Source organism: Xenopus laevis, chromosome 3S, assembly GCF_017654675.1.
Source record: "Xenopus laevis strain J_2021 chromosome 3S, Xenopus_laevis_v10.1, whole genome shotgun sequence".
In the NCBI taxonomy this organism is placed as follows: Eukaryota; Metazoa; Chordata; class Amphibia; order Anura; family Pipidae; genus Xenopus; species Xenopus laevis.
Window position 1 is genome coordinate 106,399,820 of NC_054376.1, and position 25,467 is coordinate 106,425,286.

Here is a 25,467-nt window from a genome sequence, read left to right on the forward strand (position 1 = left end):
TTAAGGGGGGGCTTTTTTGGTACGGGTGGTTTAGTTCTCCTTTAATCTATCGACCAGTGAATTAGGCTGAAACTTCCTAGGAAGATAGAAAAAAAAAAATTAAACATGAAACAGCTCTTTTTTTTTGCAGCAGGTGGGTCACATGTTTACAGATACTGAAGGCAGAAACCACATCATTAAACAGATGCACAACCACAGATTACAGAGGCAGAATGACAAATACTGCCTTCTTTCTCATCTCGCTTTTTATTATGAAAGCACCCACCGAAAATAAATATAAGCCATCATAGTATCCTACCCTTTTATTAGTCACCCACATTCCTCATCATTGTAGGTGTTTTGATTCAGCTGTATTTACATCTTTTAAAGGGAAGCCAAAAGCCAACACAAATGTTTCTGTGTAGGATTATTGACTTGCAGATGAATGATGTATGTTCTCCCCTGTGCATAGCTTCCATGTTTACTCCATCTGGCCGCCCAGGGCCATAGCTGTAGAGGGAGCAGACCCTGCGACTGCTCGGGGGAAGCCAGAAGGTATAAGGGGCCAAATAGGGCACTGACTGATGCACTCAAGCAGTTGCAATAAATGTTTATAAAAAAAATCTTATTCCTAAAGTTTAAGGGGCCCCTAAAATAATATTCTGTGGGACCCACTAACTTCTTTTGATGTCACTGTGTCAGAGCCCGTCTTCAGCCAACCTGCTAAACAAAAGGTGTCAACGAATTCATCATTTTCAGCTCACATGTTGTAACATTAATCCTCCCTAGGGCACTGCGCTATTCGAGCATTTCTATAAAATATGATTTCTTCTTATTGCTAATTTTTGATTTTAGCTTTGGATACAGTATCTAGTAGAATGAAGGCAACTAGACATGGGGGGCCTTATTTACCAACATTTTTCGGATAATTTTATTTTAATAAGTCAGAGCCAACTAGAATCCACAATTTGACCTTATCTATTATTAAAAAAGCTCGATTTAATCAGATCAGGGAAAAATTCTATAACAGCAAAAATCTGAATTTTTTTATTTTTTTTCTTGAATTGCTTGACTTTTTTTTTTTTCAGGCTTTTTCCCGAAAAGTCAGAATTTTCCAGATTTTTGCCTGAAATGCCCGAAATAGTAGGATTTTCAGGCTAATTCCAGCGCAGAAACTTCCAAATAGGTTAGGGACCTCTCCCATTGACTTATATAGAACATTGGCAGATCTGAAATGTCAGATTTTCAGATTCAGACTTTTTCCATCCTCTAATTTTTTTAGTTTTTGACATTCTGACTTTAATAAATAACCCCCTTAATCCACTCGGATGATTTAATTCTACTAGACCTGGATACATGAGAATCTTCATAGACATCTAGCTTTGGATGTTTTACCTGCTATAATTGGGATTTCTCTCCCACAACTTAACTTCTGATTGCAGTGCGTCTTTCTCTTTAAGACATATTTAATGAGTGCTGCTATTCCATGAAAAAGGTTAAAATATGAAATATGATATTCAGTTATCTGTACCCACATACAATGGAAGATAAGGGACCTGTGGAACTTCCATGGTGGAATGACACAATTTACACTTAGGGGCAAATTTATCAAGGGTTGAATATCGAGGGATATAATAAACCCTCGAATTTGACCCTCGAATTTAAATCCTTCGAATGGAAAGGATTAAGCGCAAATCGATCGAAGTAAAAATCGTTCGATCAAACGATAAAATCCTTTGAATTGAACGGTTTAAACGATTTTTAGCGATCGAAGGAATTTTCTTTGAGGTTAGGAAAGTTCTGGGGAAGGTCCCCAACTCGGTAGGTTTAAACTGCCGAAGTATGTAGTTGAAGTATTTTTTAAAGAGACAGTACTTCGACTATCGAATGGTCAAATAGTCGAACGATTTTTAGTTCAAATTGTTCGAATCGAAGTCGAAGGTCGTAGTAGCCTCTAAAGGAAACAGTGGTTTGGCAGCACTTGGTAAACATGAGCTTCTTTCACTTTACCTTTTCTATTTTCTGTTTTCCTGTGCTCTCTTCTTTCTAGGCCAAGGTAAACAATGAGATTCTAAATTACAAGGATTTAGCAGCCCTCCCTAAGATCAAACCAATCTACGCAGTGCAGCGTCCTGACCTCATTTCTTATGAGCCTTATAGCAGATACACTTCCGATGAGATGCTGGAGAGATACAGCTACGGGGAGGTACAAACGCTGCACATAGAGCATTACACATTCTACTCATGTTTGTCCATAATCCACTCAGTGTGATTAAATCAAATACATGCTCTAGTCCGGGAATGAATGGTCAACCTGTAGCCCTCTAGATTACCACTCTCAGCATCCTACAGGGCTGCATTACCCATTCCTGTATTGTTTATATTTGGAGTCTGATGCATTGCTGGTGCCATGAAAACAATGGAATTGCATGCAGTTGTAGATGACATGACCATTTATTAAAGGGCACATATACTTTTCTTAAAACTTATAGCTTAGTAGGCATATCAAATCTAATCACAGAGGTGTAAACCAACAACATCTTAGGGAAGTTGCCATGGAAAGTATATGTGCCCTTAAAAGCTTTTTCCCTGCTGGTGATGTAAAAGATGTTTAAAGCTGTAACACCAAAAACTGAAAGTGTATCAAAGTAATGAAAATATAATGTAATGTACTGTTGCTCTGCATTGGTAAAACTGGAGTGTTTGCTTCATATAGTTTATATAAACGTGCTGCTTTGTAGCCATGGGGCAGCCATTCAAGCTCGAAAACAAGGTGCAGGTTACAAAGCGGAGAACAGATAAAACACTATTGTATTGGACAGGACGTATCTCTTATCCGCTATGTAACCTTTTTTCCAGCATAAATGGCTGCCCCCATGGCTACACAGCAGCTTGTTTATATAAACTATAGTAGTCTTTTTAAAGCAAACATGCAGCTTTTACCAGTATATTATATATTGATTAAGTTAATTATTTTGGTGTTACTGTTCCTTTAAGAAAAAGTAAAGGTTCTGCTTAGGAAAAATGCCCAGGTCTACTTTCAAATGTATTTCAAATGTATTGTGCTTCCCGTAATAGCACACACAAACTCTTTCTTTAAAGGGATACTGTCATGGGAAAACATGTTTTTTTTTCAAAACACATCAGTTAATAGTGCTGCTCCAGCAGAAATCCATTTCTCAAAAGAGCAAACAGATTTTCTGACATGGGGCTAGACATATTGTCAGTTTCCCAGCTGCCCCCAGTCATGTGGCTTGTGCTCTGATAAACTTCAGTCACTCTTTATTGCTATACTGCAAGTTGGAGTGATATCACCTCCCCCCAGCAGTTTACCAAAAGAACAATGGGACAGTAACCAGATAGCAGCTCCCTAACAGAAGATAACAGCTCCCTGGTAGATCTAAGAACAACACTCAATAGTAAAAGACAAGTCCCACTGAGACTGATTCAGTTACATTAAGTAGGAGAAATAACAGCCTGCCAGAACGTAGTTCCTTCTTTAAGTGCAGGCACAAGTCACATGACTGAGGCAGCTGGGAAACTGACAATATGTCTAGCCCCATATCAGATTTCAAAATTGAATACAAAAAAATCTGTTTGCTCTTTTGAGGATTGGATTTTAGTGCTGAAGTCTGCTGGAGCAGCACTATTAACTGATGTGTTATGAAAAAAACATGTTTTCCCATGACCGGATCCCTTTAAATGAAGCTGATATTTTGCCAACTACCAGAACGTTATTCAGTTTTTTTTGCTTAAAGGAAAACTTTACCTCCAAAATGAAAATTTAAGCAACATATTTACATCATATTAAGTGGCATATTAAAGAATCTTACCAAACTGGTATATAGATATATTTAAGTAAATATTGCCCTTTTATATCTCTTGCCTTGAACCACCATTTCGTGATGGTCTCTGTGCTGCCTCAGAGATCACCTGACCAGAAATACTGCAGCTCTAACTGTAACAGGAAGAACTGCTGAAGCAAAAGGCAGAACTCTGTCTGTTAATTGGCTCATGTGACCTAACATGTATGGTTTGTTTGTGTGCACAGTGAATCGTACGATCCCAGGGGGCGGCCCTTATTTTTTAAAATGCCAATTTTCTATTTATGATTACCCAATGGCACATACTACTAGAAAAGTATATTATGAAAATGGTTTATTTACATGAAGCAGGGTTTTACATATGAGCTGTTTTATGCAATATATTTTTATAGAGACCTACAATGTTCGGGGGGTAAAGTTTTCCTTTAAGAAAGGCATTTCAAAGTCATTTTGGAAAGCTGCACCAATAGAAAATGACCAAATCATGTGAAAATCAAGGATGCCTGTTGACAATGTCTGCCTTGATTGCAGTTAATTTAATTGGAATCTTATTACAATTAGTAAGCTTATTACATTACAGTCCATGTCCTGATTTTTCAAGTAATCTGGTAACATCAACCCAAACATTTACCATAGCTGCTAATGTTTCTTCTGCATGGGAATATGAATGTAGTAATTGGGAATAATGGTCACTATGTTTTGTGCCTCTTAAAGGATATTTATGAAGGGATTGACTTGCGTCAGAGAAGGTCTTCTAGCCCCGGTTATATAGACTCTCCTCTGTACAGACAACATGAAATATCCCTCACCATGCCACGCAATCCGCAGCATTACTACATGTCAGGTAAGCCAATCACTTTCACTGGTATTGGTAAATAGCATAAACTGTGCCTATACAGTGCCTGTATTACCAGGCTTTCCTCACTGACCTTACACTACATAAGTGGATATATATTGGTTCAGAATCATAGCCTAGAAATTAGCTAGTTTTTATATCATTGTTATTAGGGAATGCATTTTGTTTTGAATTATTAGCAGTAAATAAAAATCTTCAATAACATTGTTATTTGTAAATGTAATTGCAGTATCTGTTTGTTACTCCCTTCTCAGTTTGCCAAATTACTGAAAGAATGTAAAAAGAAATCATCTCTCTTCTAGCCAAGACCCTATGGGGCAGATTTACTAAAGGCTGAAGTGGCTAACGTTAGTGACTTTTCGCTAGAAATCACATCCGCAAGGTCATCGACAATTCACTAACAGGCGCAGATGACAATTCGCTAGCGAAAGAGACCGTTGCTAGTGCTCGTTCGCACTTTATCGCTCAGGCGAATGGTCGTTGCTCTGCATATTCACTAAAGTGTGGATTTTACTGAATGTTAAAATTGACTTTGCCACCTCAGACCAGGTGAAGTGCTAAACTGAAGCTAGATCTTCCTCAATCTTACATCACTTACTTCATATCCTGTCTGCCGAAAATGCATTAAAGTTGAAAAAACATTGGCAACTTTTACTTTTTTTAAGCGGGATCGCCTGCAAAAGTCTTAACAAACTTTTTTGTGTTAACATTTTTCCCCAGACATTTGAAGGCAATGGAACATTCATTTTACAGTGGGCTCGTGTCTAGGGCATTATCTGATCTCTTTTGTCTTTATTAAAGGGATACTGTCATGGGAAAAAACATTTTTTTCAAAATGAATCAGTTAATAGTGCTGCTCCAGCAGAATTTTGCTCTGAAATCCATTTCACAAAAGAGCAAACAGATTTTTTTATATTCAATTTTGAAATCTGACATGGGGCTAGACATATTGTCAATTTCCCAGCTGCCCTAAGTCATGTGACTTGTGCTCTGATAAACTTCAATCACTCTTTACTGCTGTACTGCAAATTGGAGTGATATCACGTCCCTCCCTTTCCCCCCCAGCAGCCAAACAACAGAACAATGGGAAGGTAACCAGATAACAGCTCCCTAACACAAGATAACAGCTGCCTGATAGATCTAAGAACAACACTCAATAGTAAAATCCCATGTCCCACTGAGACACATTCAATTATATTGAGAAGGAAAAACAGCAGCCTGCCAGAAAGCATTTCTCTCCTAAAGTGCAGGCACAAGTCACATGACCGGGGGCAGCTGGGAAATTGACAATATGTCTAGCCCCATGTCAGATTTCAAAATTGAATATAAAAAAATCTGTTTGCTCTTTTGAGAAATGGATTTCAGTGCAGAATTCTGCTGGAGTAGCACTATTAACTGATGCGTTTTGAAAGAAACATGTTTTCCGATGACAGAATCCCTTTAAGGTTCCTTGGACATTTGTAATAAATAGTGGCCTCTTCAAGCATTTGCAACATCTCTAATAAAGACGTCCATACAACTTTAATGTACCCGCCCTATTCAAATTGACCTAAGCGTAAGATCGCTAGCGACTTTTTGCTAGGCATAAATGAACGCTAGCAAATCTTCATTATGAAATGCTCCCCTGAAGAAGGATCAATAGCGAAAAGTCGCCATCGTTCAGCACCCAGGACGTAACTTCGCATTATAGTCAATTAGTGTAGTGGTAACAAATTTGCGCTTGGCGAAGTGTGCGAAGCGGTCGCTGGCGACAAATCCTTTAATAAATCTGCCCCTATGGGTGATGGCAGACAGGGAGATCTGCTGCCCACAATTAAATCTTCCCCACCACAAGCAACAAATCTCCTTAAAATGCTTTCCCAGCGGCAAGAATGTAACTTGCCAGTGGGAAAACATACACAATGCTTTGTTCTTAGAATACGCCTGCAGTTCCCCCTTGACAAAGAATGCGGGTGACAAATCTTCAAGTCTGCCATCATCCTAAATCCTGCCGTGCTTTGCAGACTTAATCATAAAACATGTAAGGAATTGTTGGAATTTCAGTCTTGGCTGTAGAGAGGCTGACTACCGATACATTGTTGAGATGGTGTGAGTAGTCAGGGAAAAAAGAGAATCAGAAGAGACAGACGCTGTATCCATTCTTCAGCTGGACATCTAATAAATGCAGGATAATAGGTTCTAAATTGCACAAGTGCATTTGCCAGTAGCAATCAAGCAGTAGTTAGTTTTGAACAGAGCAATACAAGGAAGAAGCTGAAAGCAGCTGCACTTGTGCATGCAAACACCTATGTTAATAAATGCGCCCTCCCAGGTTTATTACTTTCTAATGGGCCTTACTACGGCTCTTTAAGAGTTTTGCAATTTCACAAAACTAGAAAACTTGCACCATATGTGTATATGTTTTACATGTTGCAAATGTAATTTAAAGGGATACTGTCATGGGAAAAAAAAAATTTTTCAAAATGAATCAGTTAATAGTGCTGCTCCAGCATAATTCTGCACTGAAATCCATTTCTCAAAAGAGCAAACAGATTTTTTTATATTCAATTTTGAAATCTGACATGGGGCTAGACATATTGTCAGTTTCCCAGCTGCCCCAAGTCATGTGACTTGTGCTCTGATAAACTTCAATCACTCTTTACTGCTGTACTGCAAGTTGGAGTGATATCACCCCCCTCCCTTTTCCCCCCCCAACAGCCAAACAAAAGAACAATGGGAAGGTAACCAGATAACAGCTCCCTAACACAACACAACATAACAGCTACCTGGTAGATCTAAGAACAACACTCAATAGTAAAAACCCATGTCCCACTGAGACACATTCAGTTACATTGAGAAGGAAAAACAGCAGCCTGCCAGAAAGCATTTCTCTCCTAAAGTGCAGGCACAAGTCACACGACTGGAGGCAGCTGGGAAATTGACAAAATGTCTAGCCCCATTTCAGATTTCAAAATTGAATATAAAAAAATCTGTTTGCTCTTTTGAGAAATGGATTTCAGTACAGAATTCTGCACTATTAACTGATGCGTTTTGAAAAAAACATGTTTTCCGATGACAGTATCCCTTTAATAGGAATATAACCAAGTCGCAGCCCTCCACTATAGACCCATGCAGGTTTAAATACCCAACCCTCCCTCACTGTACCCAAAGCTGTAAGAATACTATTTGCCTGCTCATGTTCATAATAACCAAAGAACCCACAACAATTGTGTCTCCAACACAAATTTCTATCCACCACCCATCCCAGTATTACAGAAGGGATGTTGTAGGGGTGGGAATAAGGTGTTGCTCTAACCTGACCCAACCTTCATAGAAATCAAGCATGGAGATTTATTTGTACAGATACCAGTTCCACTTTGTCTTTTAACCCTTAGCAGTAATATCCCACCCTCATTTTTCTTATATTTAAATGTGTCTCAGTACCTCACTATTTCTGCTTCTCTTTCTCTTCTCTCCCTTGCTTCTCACTGTCTCTCATGATTCGTTCCCTTTGGGCTCTGTCCTACCGTATATGTAATGTCTTGTATGTCTGCCACTTATTTATGTTTGATTGTTCTTTTGTCCTCATTATACGTGTTTTTTTCCTCATATTTCTCCATATGTCTGATCCTATTGACATTGTTTCTTTCTGCCTTATGTGGCTCTTACTTTTCACTGCCCTTTCTCAGGCACAGATAGTGGGCGCAACTCACCTTTTTATAGCCAGTTAGATGTACATTGCTCCTCGCCTAGCCATTATCAAGTTCCACGGCATTTCCACATACCAGGTAGGATGGCAAAAGGGAGCTAATTGGCACCCATTGTGTGAAGCAGGACCATAGCCATGTCATTTTGGTGATTCTCAGTTGTTGTGAGCCTATTGAGGCTTAAATAGTGTAGTCCTTCACATTACTTAGATGTTGCATTGGAGGTTCCTCATGATAGTGGTGGAAAAGAAAATATCTTGTTCATGTCAGTCTCATGTATGGTGTTTTGACCTATAGTAATTGTCATTTTTAATTGCAAAGCACCACTGTACTTCATCCACGTACACAAAATGCACAAATGCACAAAATAACCTGTCATTTATCACTTTTTTGCCCGTTCACTGCATATGACTGTAACAAAATTCAGATCCTCGTGGCTTGATTTATGTACTAGGTGCAAATCCGTGGCCAGTCACAAATAGAAAACAGCTAAATGTTTATTGGGAAATAAAAAAACAGCCAGTGCTGTGAATTAAAGCCGAAATGCATGTTTTAAGAAATGTGCCAATTTTTAGTTTAAATGTGAATTTTAGCCAAGGCAGCTTGACAGCCCAGCTTCCTTCAACTAACCTGGTTCTGCAGATAGATTACCCCATGGATAGGCAACCTCTGCCATATAACTACACCCACCACCATCCCCCCCCCAAAGGCCAAGCTGGAGGGGAATGATGGGATTTGTAGTGCCGTAACAAGTGGATCTGTGATGGTTGCCTAAATTTGCCTAAAGGGATCTTTCTCATTCTTTTGTGTTTTCCCTTCATTAGTTTCTTGCTGATTTCAGCCTCTGTTTTTCCCTTTACCTCTGTTGTGGTATTGTCCTTTCCTTTCCCCTCGTTTACTCTCGCTTTCACTTTCCTCTTATATTTTACTGCCCTCTTCCCGTCCTCCTCTTCCTTTCTTTTTGCAGCCGCTGCAGAGAATAACCTTTACCGGAAACCCCCCATCTATAAACGGCATGGTACTGTTGAGACCCTTTTTGCATGTTGCACGTTGCTGTGATGTATGCAATCCAGCGCGTAGTGACTTCTATGTATTGCATACTAAGCTTGAAAATGCTGTTCAGTAAGGGATAGTCAAGTCATGTTGCCCTGGCTGGTGCGAGACTACAACTCCCAGTAGCTTTAGTTATCAGAAAGTTGCTGGGAATTGTATTTATAACAACAGCTGCAGTGCTACATGTTGTCTATCCCTGCCCTATGCCCATACAAAGCATGTTTAACAATGGGCGATTTTACATTGATCTTTATGTTTTGCCCCAGATAGAAATTACTAGTGATGGGTGAATTTATTTGGGAGGTGCAAATTTGCACGTTTCGCTGCTGGTGAATAAATTCGAGAAACTGCTGCGAAAATTCGCCAGCAAAATTTTTTTTTGACACCGCCGACAATTTAACGCACAACTATTAACTTTAATGAAATTGGATAAAATAGGTGCTCATCAAATTGTCACTGGCAGCGACAAATTAATGCCGGTGTTCAAATTTTTGTTAATTTTTCGAAACTGGACAAATCCGGCCCATCTCTAAACATTACTGTATTTAAAGAACCTTACTTTGTTTTTCAAAGCAGTATTTTGTTAAACAGATAAACAGATTCTATTTGCCATTGATATCTGGACCCGTGCCGTATGGCCATATGTTATCCATGAACTTTCCTACGACTATTCTTATTACATTAAGAGACTCGCGTGTGCAGGAATGTCAAACTGCCGGCTAGGTGAGAATTCTGGGAGCTGAAGTTACCAACAAATGGTGCACTTTGGGTTTAACATCAGCCTGAATTGAAGTACTAATATCTCTTAAATGATTTGAGATTCAGTGACATTAATAACATTTAACAGAATGATGCTGCAGTGCCATATAACTATAGTGTTGTTTTAACATTGCCATGTCCACATTTGGCCCTCCAGCTCTGTTAAATCTTCAGTATCCTCTGCTTAACAACTGGAGAGTCATTTTTAACTATTCTACTTGCTGCAAGTGGATTTGTTTAGCATATCTTTATTCTATAGTAAGAATGACTTAAGGGAAATATAACAAGGGGTACAAATGCTATATTTTATATACTGAACTTCCCATACTAGCCCAGAGGTTTATCAGGCCTTTAATACTATCAATCAATGGTTTCAAAATACTTCTGAACTTGCTAGACCCTCTTTTGTGTGCCAGTGGCACAGGCTGCCGTTGGGAAGTTAAGCTTAGGGGTGGTTGAAAATGATCAAGTCTGATGCCAAAACACAGTAGTTTGTATGATGCTATTCATAGTAATCAGACTTTAATTTTATATACAGCATAGTGCGTTGGTCCTTAGGCTCAAGTATCTGGCAGCAGCCCAGAGCATTTGTTGCAAATATGCAGAAAAGAAGACTGAGCTAATGGAGGTATCTTTGGTGGGACAGAGTAAGTGCTAGAGTTGTGTGATGGCCTTGAGCTCATACGAAAGCCCAAAACACAAGCTGTATGTCCAGACATATTTGCGGGTCATTATTTGTGGATCTCTAGTTAGCCTTCAAGGCCTGGATATATTAATTCCACATTGCTTAGCTGGAAATATTCGTAACACTAAAAACGTGTGACACAAACACAAGCATCACCTGATTTTCATTTTGACAAATTAGCTGTGGTTGGCTGAAATGCATTTTTATTTTGAAAAAGAATGTCTGGTTGATCTGTTTGTGAAGATTCTCATTCATCCAGGTCATGGTATATCTACAGAAATAAGTTAAATCAACTGGACTTGCTGTGTTTTCTTTTTTTCCTTGAAGACGTTTCACCAGTCATCCAACTGGCTTTCTCAATTTAGAACAACTTGTAAATCTTCCTTCCAGAATATCTATCCTCTGGAATGTTGCTCCAATCAGCATAATCTGTTTTTCATAATCCACAATGATGTCATTAAATTAGGTGTTGATTGTATTAGCAAGATTGGAGCTTTGATGTGTTATTAAACTTTCCAAGGAGAGGTTCCAAAACAGCATTGTATGTGGCAGACAATAGATGTCGTACCCCCCTCTCCCGCCTCTATTCAGACTTGGTTTTTCAGTTTTTACATATAAGTAATGCCTCTTTTGAACCAATCGCTCCCCCGGTCTAGAATCTCGACTTGCCAGTCTTCAAACATGTGTCATTTTTCTTTTTTATTTAGGTACACGGCTGAGTTCTGACCTGAGGAGCTGGCATTTCTGTGCTGCACCATATGATGGTTGTAGATAGTGAGAGCAATTGGTTCAAAAGAGGTGTTAAAGAAGCCATGTATGTAAAAACTGAAAAACCAAGTATGAATAGAGGCGGGGATGCGACATCTATTGTCTGCCACATACAATGCTGTTTTGGCACCTCTCCCTGGAAGGTTTAATAACACATCAAAGTTCCAATCTAGCTAATACAATCAACACCTAATTTAATGACATCATTGTGGATTATGATAAACAGATTATGCTGATTGGAGCAATATTCCAGAGGATATATATTCTCAAAGGAAGATTTACAAATTATTCTGAATTGAGAAAGCCAGTTGGATGACTGGTGAAACTTCTTGAAGGAAACAAAAAAAAAAACACAGCAAGTCCAGTTGATTTAACTTATTTCTATAGTCTAGTTATCTGCTTTGAGTTGACCAGAGAAATTTCAGATGCTTATGAACTTAATTTTCTAAGCACAGCAACATCACAATATGTTCCTTTTGTGATGAAATGTTCAGCCCATGTCATCCAGTTGAAAGAAAGAAATGGCAGGTAGCCATGTTGTTTCAGATTCAGTATATTAGCCGTTTAAAAATGGCTAATATTTTGAAAACTATAAAAAAAGTAATTAGTGTAAATTGTAAAAGTGCTTTAAAGAGAATCCAAACAATTTTACATATATTTCTGTTGAGGGTTTACATATCCCTTAAGGTGTTCACACTGTATCTTAAAAGAACCTGAGCTGTATAATTCACTTGTAATTCACACCTGCTGGTGCATGGGAAGCCTGAGGCCTATAAATATCATCTGTATTATAATGGCACCCTACGCTTTCTAAATATCATCTTTTTAAAACATTTAAAAACTACAGCAAGGGTATATCTAGTATAGGTAATTCTAAAACAACTGGACTTGCTGAGTAATCATTGAAGACGTTTCACTACTCATCCGAGCAGCTTCTTCAGTTCAACTACTCGGATGAGTAGTGAAACATCTTCAATAATTACTCAGCAATTCCAGTTGTTTTAGAATTACCTATACTAGATACACCATGACCTGGATGACTGAAAATCTTCATAGTCATATGCAAAGGGTACATTTTTAAAACTTGTGTTGTGCTTTTTTTACACTCCATATACTTTCTGCACTTTATTGAAAACATTTAATTCTGCATATATAAATATTCTGCATATACAAAATAACCATTCATTTTTCTACTGCGCTCCATGTAATTCCTTAAGGCAGGGGTCCCCAACCCTTTTCATCCATGAGCAACATTCAGATGTAAAAAGAGTTGGGGAGCAAGACAAGTTCCTAGGTGGTGCTAAATAAGGGCTGTGATTGGCAATTGGTAGCCCCTATGTAGACTGGCAGCCTACAGGAGGTTCTGTTTGGCAGTACATCTGGTTTTTATGCAACCAAAACTTGCCTCCAAGCCTAGAATTTAAAAATAATCACCTGATTTGAGGCCACTGAGAGCAACATCCAAGGGGTTGGGAAGCAACATGTGGCTCATGAGCTACTGGTTGGGGATCACTGCCTTAAGGGATGTGGATGCCTTGAAATTATCTAAGTATCCCTGGAGGCTGGTAATAAAGGAATTGCATGAAGTGGCTACAGTTAGTTTTATGTAGCTGCTTTATGGTCTGTGTAGGCTGGACAAAAACAGAGTTGCACCCCTTAGTTGCTGTTGAAATCAGCTCCCATCATCCTGACCCCAGCAGTTGTAGTTCACAATAGTAAGTAAGCATTTTACGCTGATATTCCTTGAGTAGGTACTTTCCAACATATAAAAGTATTATTTCTGTGCACAATAGTGACTAAAGACTAATGTCTCTTCTATCCCATCTCTCCCTTGTCTTTCCTGGCGTCTGCTGTGCACTTGCGTAAGTAAGAGCTTATTTTCTTTTCTCTGTAGAAAGTGTGGCTTTTGTCCAGCAACTTACTTACCAATGTACTGCTCTCTGCAACACCAGAAACCTCTCTCCTCGACTTCCTCCAGTATTTTGTTTTATGCTTGATTGTATGTATCTGTGTGGCACAAAATACATGTGCAATATTAGTGGACTATATTGTTTCATAAACAGTTAAATGGTGCACAAAGCCAAAATAATGGTACTACCAGGGAAAAGTATGATAGAAAATTAAAGCAAAAAATAAATAATGTTCACAGGAGGGCATACTCACAGTTCACCCCAGGCCCAGGGTGCAAGTCCACAATAACATTCCAAAATTTGTGAGTGCCTCCAAAAGATAAAGGGCCAATGAATAAAAAAAATACAAAATATTTATTAGGACATGTTAGACAGAAACCTGACGCATTTCGTGCCTGTTGGGGCACTTTCTCATAGACCTATGAGTAAGTGCCCCAACAGATCATTTGCTTTTTAGATGGGGTCAGTGACCCCCATTTGAACGATGGAAAGAGTCAGAAGAAAAGGGCAAACAATGAAAGAGAATTGGCAGTTCTATAACATACTAAAAGTTAACTTAAAGGTGAACCATCCCTTTAATGTGAAGAGGAAAAGGTTAAAATTCTGCGAATTGGAAAAAAAGCCTTTTCCATCTCTCCCCCACCCCTCATGATATAACAGCATTGTGCCACTGTTACAAAGAAATGTTGTGTTCCGTGTAATTAATGTAGATTAGAACAAACAGAGCCCCCAGTCTCTAGCGGACTTTCATTGTTGTTTTGGAATCACAATCATTCTCAGATTTATCAATGCGGTATGTCTTTTCATAACCTGGGGCTTGGTCTTTATTACATTGTAGTTATTACATCCACATAATGTGCTGCACATGCAAAGCTTGATGAGAGAGCAAAACGTAAAGATATCATCTGGGCTCTTCTTCTGATATTATTTTTATGGAACGCGTCAATGGAAATATTACAGCGACGTTCTATAGATGTTTCTTCTATTCCATTTGAGCAAGTGTAGCAATAACTAAATCTAATAACACAGGGTGATTATCATTATTGTAATTAATTATATCCTTTGACTGCCACTACTTTCTCTTAAATAAACATCATACTTAAAGGGGACTTGTCACCTAAAAAAATTATTCAAAATCCTATTTTATCATATTAGTCAAGCAAATTGAACTTTAATTACACTGTATAAATTATTTGAATCTTGTTTCCTTCGGTCTGGGAATTCATAATTATAGCAAGCAGGCAGCAGCCTTTTGTGGACACTGTTATTAAGACAAGCCTTCCATCATCTCAGAATCTTGTTTGTGCACCAGAATGGGGGACCTGATGTCCATCCCCATGCCCTGGATACACAATTAAATGGTGAAGAGAATGGGGGAATGTGGGGAGAGCAGTGACATCTGGTGCTGAATGGAAAGTGAAAGTAATTACCTACCCCGCCTCTATGCCTAAGGCACAGAGGAGGGGCAGACAATATTTGATTGACAGCTGAGATTTTTAAACGAGTTTAAAACATCTATGCATGCTTTAATAAAAAATAGAGTTTTGGATTTTTTAATTTGAAAAGGACTTTCATTATACAGCTTTTTATGTCTGGGTGACAGGTCCCCTTTAACTGCACATAGGGTTGCCACCTTTTCTGTCAGCGGAGACCAGGCAGGGGCGGTTCATGATGCAAAGGGGCGTGACTTCATAAGGAGTGGCTATGATGCGCAAATCGGTGATTGGCCGATCGCCGTCAATCATGGGGAATCCTGCAGGCTGTGATGGTCAAAACCGGGCAGGTGGCAGGTGGCAACCCTAACTGCAAATTTCCTTCCTGACGTCTGTCATTATAATTCTTATATTTATCTGATTTACAGATGATCCCTTAAAAGCAACGAAAAGCAAAACAAGTGAAGATCTTGTACAGTCTTCTAAATATCTTCCAGCACATCCCCATGCACTATACTATCAACCTGAATCTGAGTTTTGGATGTATTCACCGAAAGGTATTAAATTATCTATGGCCATCTGCATTCCAAGAGGGCATCACAATTATAAATGTTCTCCAGAGTGTGGACCTAGTATTTTACTATACTATATACTATACTACACCTATCCACTCCTGTATGCACCATGCTATTCTTTGCTATTGTCCCGTGGATCATTGATGCATGGAGTGGGATGCGAGTGAGGGTGGGCATACCTCCCAACATTCTGGAAACGGAAAAAGGGACAATAAAATTTGCCGCACAGAGATTTTTTTTTTGGCTGCGCCCCTTTTTACGGCCACACCCCCTACTTACCATGGCAATTTTACAAAATTTGCCAGGTTTTGAAAGTTTGAAAACATTTCTGTGGTTTTTATGTTTTATTACAGTTTTACTAATAAAGGTAAATTGCCCTTTAAGCTGTGAGTCTAACTTCTCCCAAGGGACAAAACTGTTACGAATGTATCTTAAGCATCTATTGTGGGCTCTCCGCCAAAAGCCAATTAAGTTAGAAACATCTTTTTTGGCTGTTCAGTGCAGAGAAATCTGGACTTTCCAGTACAAACGCAGGACTGTCCTGCTCAAAATGGGACAAATTAGGAGGTATGTGGGTGGGTGGCAGGAGGACCCAGGAATCCCAAGTTATACACCTGCCTGATGGTATAGATATGAGGTCTGTTATCTGGAATTAGGGTTTTGCACATTTTTGTTTTTTTAAAACTTAATGGTGGTATAAAAGGGATGAATGTGTGATGTCACAGGACCAGGGGGATGACATAGCGGGTGGTGTTATGATGTAAAGGGGCAGGAATGTGGTGCATCAGAATGAGGATTGAGATTTTCAGCCAAGAGATATGTCTGGGTTTCAAACCGAGGTAGTTTTTAACCAGACAGCCTGGTCCGTTGGGCTGTCTGGTTCAAAACTACCTGGGATTTTCCTGTTAAGGTCTCTCCTTAAAGGGCATGTAAAGGCAAAAAAATAAAATCCCATTTTTACTTTCTTTAATGAAAAAGAAACCTATCTCCAATATACTTTCTTTAATTAAAAAATGTGGACCGTTTTTATAAGAAACCTGACTGTATGCAGTGAAATTCCCCCTTCATTTACTGCTGTGGATAGCAATTGTCAGATGGTCCCTAACTGCTGAGCAGGGAAACAATCATACTTATGAACAGCAGGGGGAGCCCCCGCCTTACTTACCAGCAATGCAGAATTCACGCTGCTTTGTTTATGACGATCCCTAAGCAGCCCAGACCTCACTGAGCATGTGCAGGGTCAGGGTCAGGCAAAGATGTTTAACAAAGTTACAAGATGACAGCCCCCTGTAGCCAACTTTGAAAGCATAAATAATTTGTTTGATTAGGCTTTGTGGTGCAGTAAGTTCATGCTTATGTTTAGTATACAAAATACAGCATTTCTAGCCTCATTCTATTTTAGACTTTAAAAAATTAAAGTGTTTTAAAGTAATAAAAATATAATGCAGTATTGACCTGCACTGGTTTATATAAATAAGCTGCTGTGTAGCGATTGGGGCAGCCATTCAAAGGAGAAAAGGCTCAGGTTACACAGCAGATAGCAGATAAGCTCTGTAGAACACAATGTTATCTGTTATCCACTATTTAACCTGTGCCATGTAGCCGTTTTTCAATTTCTGCCATTGCTACACAGCAGCTTGTTTATATAAACTATAGTAGAGTTTCTGAAGCAAACACATCAGTTTTATCAGTGCAGGGCAACGGTCCATGATATTTCAACAGAGACCTGGACTGGGATTCAAAATATACCCTGGCATTTCAAACAGCCGGGCCCATCAAATAGTGAGTATTTATGCCCTCTTACAAAAGCCCCTCATATAGATGCAGACCAATCTGGCCCTACATCTACTCGCAAGATTCTTCCAAATCTTTCTAGCAATACATGTTTAGACCAAGGTTTCCAAACTTTCTCAGTAGTTGTAGTAAAACAATATCTGTTGTTCCACCGGTTGAATGTTCTAGTCTGAATGTTACAGAACAGATGGAGCTGGATCAATGTAAACACTGTTCTGGCTTTAGTGAGTGGAGCCACTGTCACAAACACCCTCAGCAGAAAATATGTTCCATTTCATTGTTCCTTCAATAACTCCTTTGTGACATCTCTCAAAATAGCTTAAACAATTGCACAGTGTGTATTGACAAACGTACCATTGACTCTTCCTTTTCTCTCTGCAGTGCCTCGAGCACGGAGATATTCATCAGGAGGAGAGGAAGATGGCTTTGATCGGAGCATGCACAAGGTATCGGGCTTCTCTTTCTTTTGGTCAATGGGGTGGCAGAGGTGATGAAAAACTGGGACAAGCTGATAAGGTGTAGAATTGTGTTCTATTGGCTATTTGCTGTTGTTAGATACTTCTGTTTTGTGACTGTTGTGGTCTTCATATGTAATTACTCATGAGCCAAGGGTACAAAAAGTGAACTGAATGGATATTTAGGTGAATAAATCACAGATGTTTGCAATTAAAATATATAAATGGCTAGGAAGAAATATATATAATATATATATATATATATATATATGTATATATATATATATATATATATATTATATATATATATATATAAAAATATATATATATAAATATATATATATATATATATATATATATATATATATATATATATATATATTGTACATAAATTATGCTTAAATTTTTTGGAGGAATAGCTAAAAAGGGAATTATGTTTCATTTCTCTTCCAAGGTACAGATAGCAACCCTGAAAGAAAAAATATAAATGATGCAACTGTAAAAAGGGACAGTGCTCTATTTATGATGTATTTTTCCTCAGCTGGGCAATATTTAGGGGGTTATTTAATAAACTCCGTGATTTTTTTTTTTTTTTTTTTTTTATAAAATCAGACTAATTACGAATTTTTCGGAATTTATTAAACCCAGAGGATGGAAAAGTCCAAATCAGAAAATCCAGCATCTCAGACCTGTCAACGTTGCATATAAGTCAATGGAAGAAGTCCCAATGATTTTTTGATGTGAGCTGGGTTTTTGGCAATACTCCGAAGTTTCCGGGCAAAATTCGAAATTTTCGGACAAAAAATCTTGAAAAATTGTGAAAATCTGATTTTTTTCCCGAGTTTTCCTCGCAAAAGTTTTTTTTCGGGAAAGTGTATTAATAAATATGCCCAAAAAACCAGTGCGAATTTGGTTGGAGTTTTTTGAGATAAATTCGGACTTTGATAAATAACCCCCTTACTGTATTCGCAAACTAGCCTCTGCATGTAAAAAGGAGAATGCTATTCTGTACACAACTAAAGCCAAACTAAGCCATGTGTAAGAATAATGCAATTTTGTTGCATTTTTTTTAAAGGGGAACTATCTAAGGGAAGATTTTTTAAGGATTGAATTGAAAATTCTAATTTTCTAATTTTTTGTCTTGGTCAAAACTGTCAATTCGACTAGTGAATTATCCAAACTCGAATTTAATTTTTTCTAAAAAAATTCAAATTCGATTTTCAAGATTTATCAAACTCTGGCCCTTTAAGAATTCAAATGTGACTATTCACCACCTAAAACCTGCCGAATTTATGTATAAGTCAATGGGAGAGCTCTAGTGACCAATTTGAAGATGTTTGTAGCCTTCCTGACATTTGAGTTTTTTCTTAGAAAAAAACTCAATTCAAATTTGGTCAAATGCATTCAAATCGATTTGATTTTTCAGGTCGGTAAAATTAGAGTTTTAGATATTCAATTTTTTTTTGTAAATATCCCCCCAGTCGAATTTTGAGTATATACTCACATGATGCCATGTAAAGAATGTTATTGAAAGATGGTCTCTTAACAGGGTAACCCCCAGTCCAATGGGTTTGCCAGTTTTTTGGGAAAAAACAGAGCATTCAAATGTAGTAAGAGGTCATCCAGTAGTAAAGCAGTAGCCAAAGATGTTTTATGAAAGTAAAAAAATCTTTATTAGGACATGTGTAAGCCTGACACGTTTCGTGCCTGAGGTGGGCACTTACATAGTTACATAGTTACATAGTTAAATTGGGTTGAAAAAAGACAAAGTCCATCAAGTTCAACCCCTCCAAATGAAAACCCAGCATCCATACACACACCCCTCCCTACTTTTAATTAAAATTCTATATACCCATACCTATATTAACTATAGAGTTTAGTATCACAATAGCCTTTAATATTATGTCTGTCCAAAAAATCATCCAAGCCATTCTTAAAGGCATTACTTACTCATAGGCTAGTGGTCTCCCCTATTGTACAATCCTTATAAAGGGGTATTGACCAATTAAACGCATTACATCATACTGGCCAATCGAAAAAAGCCTTCTTACAGAGACATGGGCCAATACAGATATACAGCCTGTATAGCAACCTACTGAGCCTTATCCAATAGGGACATGCATCTAGTTAAGTAGTATCCAATAAGAACATGCATTTAGGAAGTTTATGATGATTATGAAGCATCTATTATGTTTTTGTTTTCATGATAGTTTACCTTTAACCATGTCTAGATCAAGGCTTAAAACTTGCTATTATAAATAAGCCCTAAATGTAACCTCATTGCAGATCCAGGGAGGAATTGGGCGAATGATTCTAAAAGAAGAGATGAAAGCTCGGTCCTACATTGACCCTTGGACGCCTCCCCGAAGTTCTACTCACAGTAAGGAAGCTCTCCACACTGCGGGATACGAGGCTTCTCTTAATGGATGTAAGCCAAGTCCTGAATTCCACAGCTTGTATGTTATAGCTGACTCCATAGAAAATAAGTGGCGTTGTGGTTCATTTACAGTTCATTGTTGAAGTTATTTATGGAGAAAAAATATCCTTTCTGCCATGATTATTTGTGACTGTTATATTAGGGCAAGTTTATTTCTACTAGAGCATGCACGTTTTTTCTTTGTTTACTGTTATAGCTGTTGTGTATTGCCATGAAGAGATAAATAAAACGTCATATACAAGAAAGGTATACGTATAATAACTATAATTAATAACTAGATTGCATGATGGATTTTATACTGTTATACTCTTAAAAGAACAGTAACATTCAAACATACTTTAAAGTAATTAAAATATAATTGTGTTGTTGTGCTGTACTTGTAGAACAGTTGTGTGTGTTTCAGAAACACTACTATAGTTTATATAAACAAGCTGCTGTGTAGCCATGGGGGCAGCCATTCAAGCATAGGATACATAGTAGATAACAGATAAGCTCTGTAGAATCCCATTGTTTACTATAGAGCTTATCTGTTATCTGCTGTGTAACCTGTGACTTTTTCAGCTTTGAATGGCTGCCCCCATGGCTACACAGCAGCTTGTTTATATAAACTACAATAGCAATTCTAAAACAAGCACATCCATTGTACCAGTGCAGAGCAACAGTACATTATATTTTAATTACCATATATACTCGAGTATAAGCCGAGTTTTTCAGCATCCAAAATGTGCTGAAAAAGTCTACCTCAGATTTTACTCGAGTCAGTGGGCAGTAGCTGAGATTGCAGTCACTTTTAATCATTCCTATACCAACAGTTCACTTCGGGAGAGACTGCAATATCACACAGCGCCCTCTGTTGGCTATATGAAAGAATAACAGTGCGCCCTCTGTTGGTTATATGAAAGAATAACAGTGTGCCCTCTGTTGGTTGTATGAAAGAATAACAGTGACTGCAATATCACACAGCGCCCTCTGTTGGTTATATGAAAGAATAACAGTGACTGCAATATCACACAGCGCCCTCTGTTGGTTCTATGAAAGAATAACAGTGCCCCCTCTGTATGAATTTTGAAACAACAGGGGACAGGGAATAAGTCAGAAGAAGGAGAACTGTTTTGATTTCCAGAAACGGACTCAGATTTCTTATCTAATGTCTTTCCTGAGCAGAGCAACATCAAAGCAGTTCTATTTCTTCTAACTCAATCAATAGACCAGACTACAGCTGAAAGACTGACCAACAGATGGCACTGTTTTTGAAAAACGAAAATTGAAGGAGTGATTCAGGTCCTTTTTCCTAGAATCCCTTGTGTTTTACATAGGAATGAAGAGGGTATCTCCTCAGTAATATAACATTTCTCATAAAAATATATTTGTTTTTTAGTTCTATTTTTTAAAGTCAATAGCCTGTCAATCCAGCCAAATGCCAATATTTTAAGGGTAAGGACACACAGGCAGATTCGGGGAGATTAGTCGCCCGGTGCGGCACTTCGTTTTCCAAAGGCGCCCGAAGTTGCCTCACGAGGATATTTCGGGCGACTTCGGAAAACAAAACGTCGCAAGTGCCATCCCGCTGGCGATTTTTCATTATAGCCGGCAGGAAGGTAGGGGAAGGCAGTTCGGGGAGCTTGTCACCCCGAAGAAGAGACGATTTGTCGCCGGGGCGACTAATCTCCCCGAATCTGCCCGTGTGTCCTCATCCTAAGGGCCTATATGTCTACTGTATTTGTTATCTGGGTGGACTCTGTATTGTGTACAGATACAAGACAAGATAGTACTATTCCCACACAAATAAAGAAAGGTCTATAGGCAATATATAATTGCAGATTTAAATGCGCAAATTTGGCCTTAAATCTTTATTTATAATTTCAGATACAACTTTCACAGAATTCCTGCATATCTGTGTGAGGCAAATATTCTATATTGCTAGTGTAGAGAAAGCACAATTGCACTCTATTGCACTAGAAAGCGAAATTTCCGCTTTGAAAAACAGAAACCTGGCTCTTACAGGTACCAGGAGTGGTAGAGATCCAAATTATGGAAAGACCCTTCTATAAAACACCAGGTCCCAGGGGTAATTTCTAGATAACAGGTCTCATACATGTACTACTAGAATTAGCGATGGGGAAACTGGGAGCATGAAAAAAAAATGGCAGCCGTAATAAACACAAGCAAAATAACAAACGAAAACTTACCTTCAGCCTTTAAGTTGTTTGGACAGATATCTTCTGGGTGGCTTCCATGTACTGTATGTAGAAAATATAAACATGGTTATGGTATGAAAACAATAGCATAGGAAATAACTGTATCTAAAAGTATATTTGGGAACTATATACAGAATTTGTGTCTGGCTAATTGCTGCCATTATTTTTCCTTTTATGATAGCTTTATTCTAAGGGGCAGATTTATCAAGGGTTGAATTTCGAAGTAGAAAAAGCTTCAAAATTCGACCATCGAATTGGAATACTTCGACTTCGAATATCGAAGGCGAAGTTTTTTTACATCCAATTTGGCCATTTTCGGTCAAAGTAAAATCATTCCATCGAAGGATGAAATCCTTCGAATCAAACGATTCGAAGTATTTTATCCATCGATCAAACGATTTTTCTTTGACTACAAAAAACTTAGAAAAATGCTCTAGAAGGCTAGGCTAACATAGCACTTCAGCAGGTTTAGTTTGGCGAAGTATTGAAATCGAAGTTTTTTTAAAGAGACAGTACTTAGATTATCGAATGGTCAAATATTCAAACTATTTTACTTTGAATTGAAGTCGAAGTTGAAGTCGTAGTATCCTATTCGATGGTCGAAGTATCCAAAAAATTTATTTAAAATTTGAATTTTTTTACTTCGAAAATTCCCTCAAATTCACTTTGACCCTTGATAAATCTGCCCCTAAGTGTCTTGTTGCCATCACTAGAAAGTTTGTTGAACGCCCAACAATTCTCATTGTTATATTCATAGAAATGTCAGGTATAAGAGCTCTAACTCCACATTTTGCTCCCCTTACATTAGAATTATGGAATTTGCCACTTCCTGAAATGTAAAATGGTATCTGGTTGTTAGAGTCTCTGACCCTGGTAACGGAAAGCGGATGAATCCAAAGGCTACATTCCTAGCATTATGAGCAATATTTTGTAGTACATCTTTATGTATTCAAACACTGTCCTATTAATTTTCTAGTTATTCAAATCATTGCATTGTGGTAAATGGGACCCTAGCAACCATTAAATTATAAACTGCACACTGTAGAACAAAAATAAAATAACAGTGACTTGTAGCAACAACCCAGCACTTGTAGCCATAGTATTGGTAAGCAAGACCTATGATTCTTTGTTTGAAATAAAAGCAGCCAAGCACCTCGGCTTCATCGGTTTTCTGTGGAGGTAAAAAGTGCGCTGCTGTAAAGATTAACTACTGCTATTCATTGGGTGCATAGCATCATCTACAGAAATACACAGAAGTTATAAGAAAATGTGTGCCTTTAGCAAAAGGGATTCATTTATCCTGTAAATATAAACCACAGAGAAAGAACCTTGAACAGCTGTGCTTCTCCTAAACATAAGAGCAGTATATATTGGTTGTGAATATGGACATGAGTAGAGTCCAGCTGTTCCTTGTTCCCCCTCTTACCTCTTGTGAGCTGACAGAGGGCAGTCTCATTCCTTAATGCATAGACAGAGCGTGCTTTAGAAAAGCTCATACTGAATCGCATGCTGAATATAGAGTATCAATATATTCATAGAATGTGTCTGGACTAGAGCCGTGTGTGAATGTAAGAAATGTAACTCCCTTGATTTCCTTTCTTACAGCTCCCACCAGGCGCTATCTGGCTGACAGTGGTAAATACATTTTCCTTTTGGAGTCCATGCATGCGAATATTATATAGTGAATAAAGTACCCCCTCTTGTACATTCAAAGTATATTATAAGTTACAGAGGAGCTTCATGAACATTCAACAGGTCATGGAACTCCAAGGTAACTTCTAATATCCCCATAATTTGCAACAGGGGGTACTTTATTTATTATAATACATAAGTTTCAATTAATCATGTGACAGAAATGACATCACTACACCATTTATAACTGATGACATCAGTACTCACTGTTTATAAGGATATAATTTACAAGATATTCATGGCTTTTGTGTATTATATACAATTGTGGCACAAGTAGCGGCCAGCTGAGGGTGTAGAGTGGCACGGCTGTATACAGAAAGGGGTTCTGCTGTATATTGTATTCTAATAGCTACTGGAAATTCTAGAGGACTCTCTAACTTATTTTCCATATTGTTCCAGATCCCTTGATTTTGAAATCGGCCTCACTCCCAGTCTACAGGAGGAACGGATTGCACAGGGTACATAATGGGTGAAGTATGGGAGGGGTGAAAGATTGTCTCTCAACAGGCATCTACTGTATCTCTCTTATTCTGTTTCCACTTTAAGTCCCTCACACGAGAGGGTATTTGTACAAGTGTGCATGTTTCTTTTGGTCACCTGTTTTCAGCTTCTTGCTTTCAGCCTCTCCTAAATAAATGGCTAATGGGACTTCTAGCATTCTTGGCTTCGGCAGGGAAACACCCTATATCCTCTGTACCTCCTGTCTGACACAAATGGAAACTCCCTGCCACCATTTATAAGAAAAATTAAATTGTCCAAAAATTCTTCAAATTCTCCTTCGATCCAACTCCTACAACTCCAACTCTTCCATCGAGAGTTGTATAAAATCTCAAAAATAAATAGTTAGAGTCAGCGCTAAAAAGCTTCTGTAGATTGAGTACGTAGTAAATCAGGTGGTGGACACCTCCCTTTGCCCACAACCGGATTCGATACGTACTTAATCTCCGGAAGCTTTTTAGCGCTGACTCTAACTATTTATTTCTGCCACCATTTAGGTCGGTGACAGGGAAGGATAATGTCAGTTTCAGCCAGTAGAGAAACGCTACATGTGGTATTCACCAAAAGGAAAAGAGACTTTGGGGTATATTTATCAAAGAGTATAGTTAATAGTGAAGTTCCGCCACTAGAGTGAAATTCCGCCACTCTCCATTCATTTCTATGGGATTTTTATAGGCGTATTTATACGCCTTTCACTTTCACCCATTGATAAATACGCCTTTCAAAATTCCATAGAAATGAATTGAGAGCTGCGGAATTTCACTCTAGTGGCAGAAATTCACGCTTTGATAAATTTACCCCTTTACCTATATTTTGGGTTTTTCTAAAAAAAAAAAAAAAAAAAGTTTAGCACACATTGCAAAAT

The 25,467-nt window shown here is 38.2% G+C and overlaps 1 protein-coding gene across 10 annotated transcripts in view; it reads left to right on the top strand.

Annotated features, from left to right (window-relative positions):
- Positions 1–25,467, top strand: part of ablim3.S (actin binding LIM protein family member 3 S homeolog) — a 164,361-nt gene that overhangs the window by 132,073 nt on the left and 6,821 nt on the right. The window contains exons 10-18 of one of the 10 annotated variants that reach the window (XM_041588712.1): positions 2,030–2,185; positions 4,518–4,647; positions 8,328–8,426; positions 9,313–9,363; positions 15,397–15,510; positions 17,704–17,768; positions 20,064–20,205; positions 24,018–24,047; positions 24,504–24,562. In XM_041588712.1, the coding sequence (XP_041444646.1) occupies positions 2,030–2,185; positions 4,518–4,647; positions 8,328–8,426; positions 9,313–9,363; positions 15,397–15,510; positions 17,704–17,768; positions 20,064–20,205; positions 24,018–24,047; positions 24,504–24,562 (846 nt within the window). Of the gene's footprint in view, positions 1–2,029; positions 2,186–4,517; positions 4,648–8,327; positions 8,427–9,312; positions 9,364–15,381; positions 15,511–17,703; positions 17,769–20,063; positions 20,206–24,017; positions 24,048–24,503; positions 24,563–25,467 lie in introns of all 10 variants that reach the window. The other 9 variants (XM_041588713.1, XM_041588714.1, XM_041588715.1 and 6 more) reach the window with 9 other exon arrangements.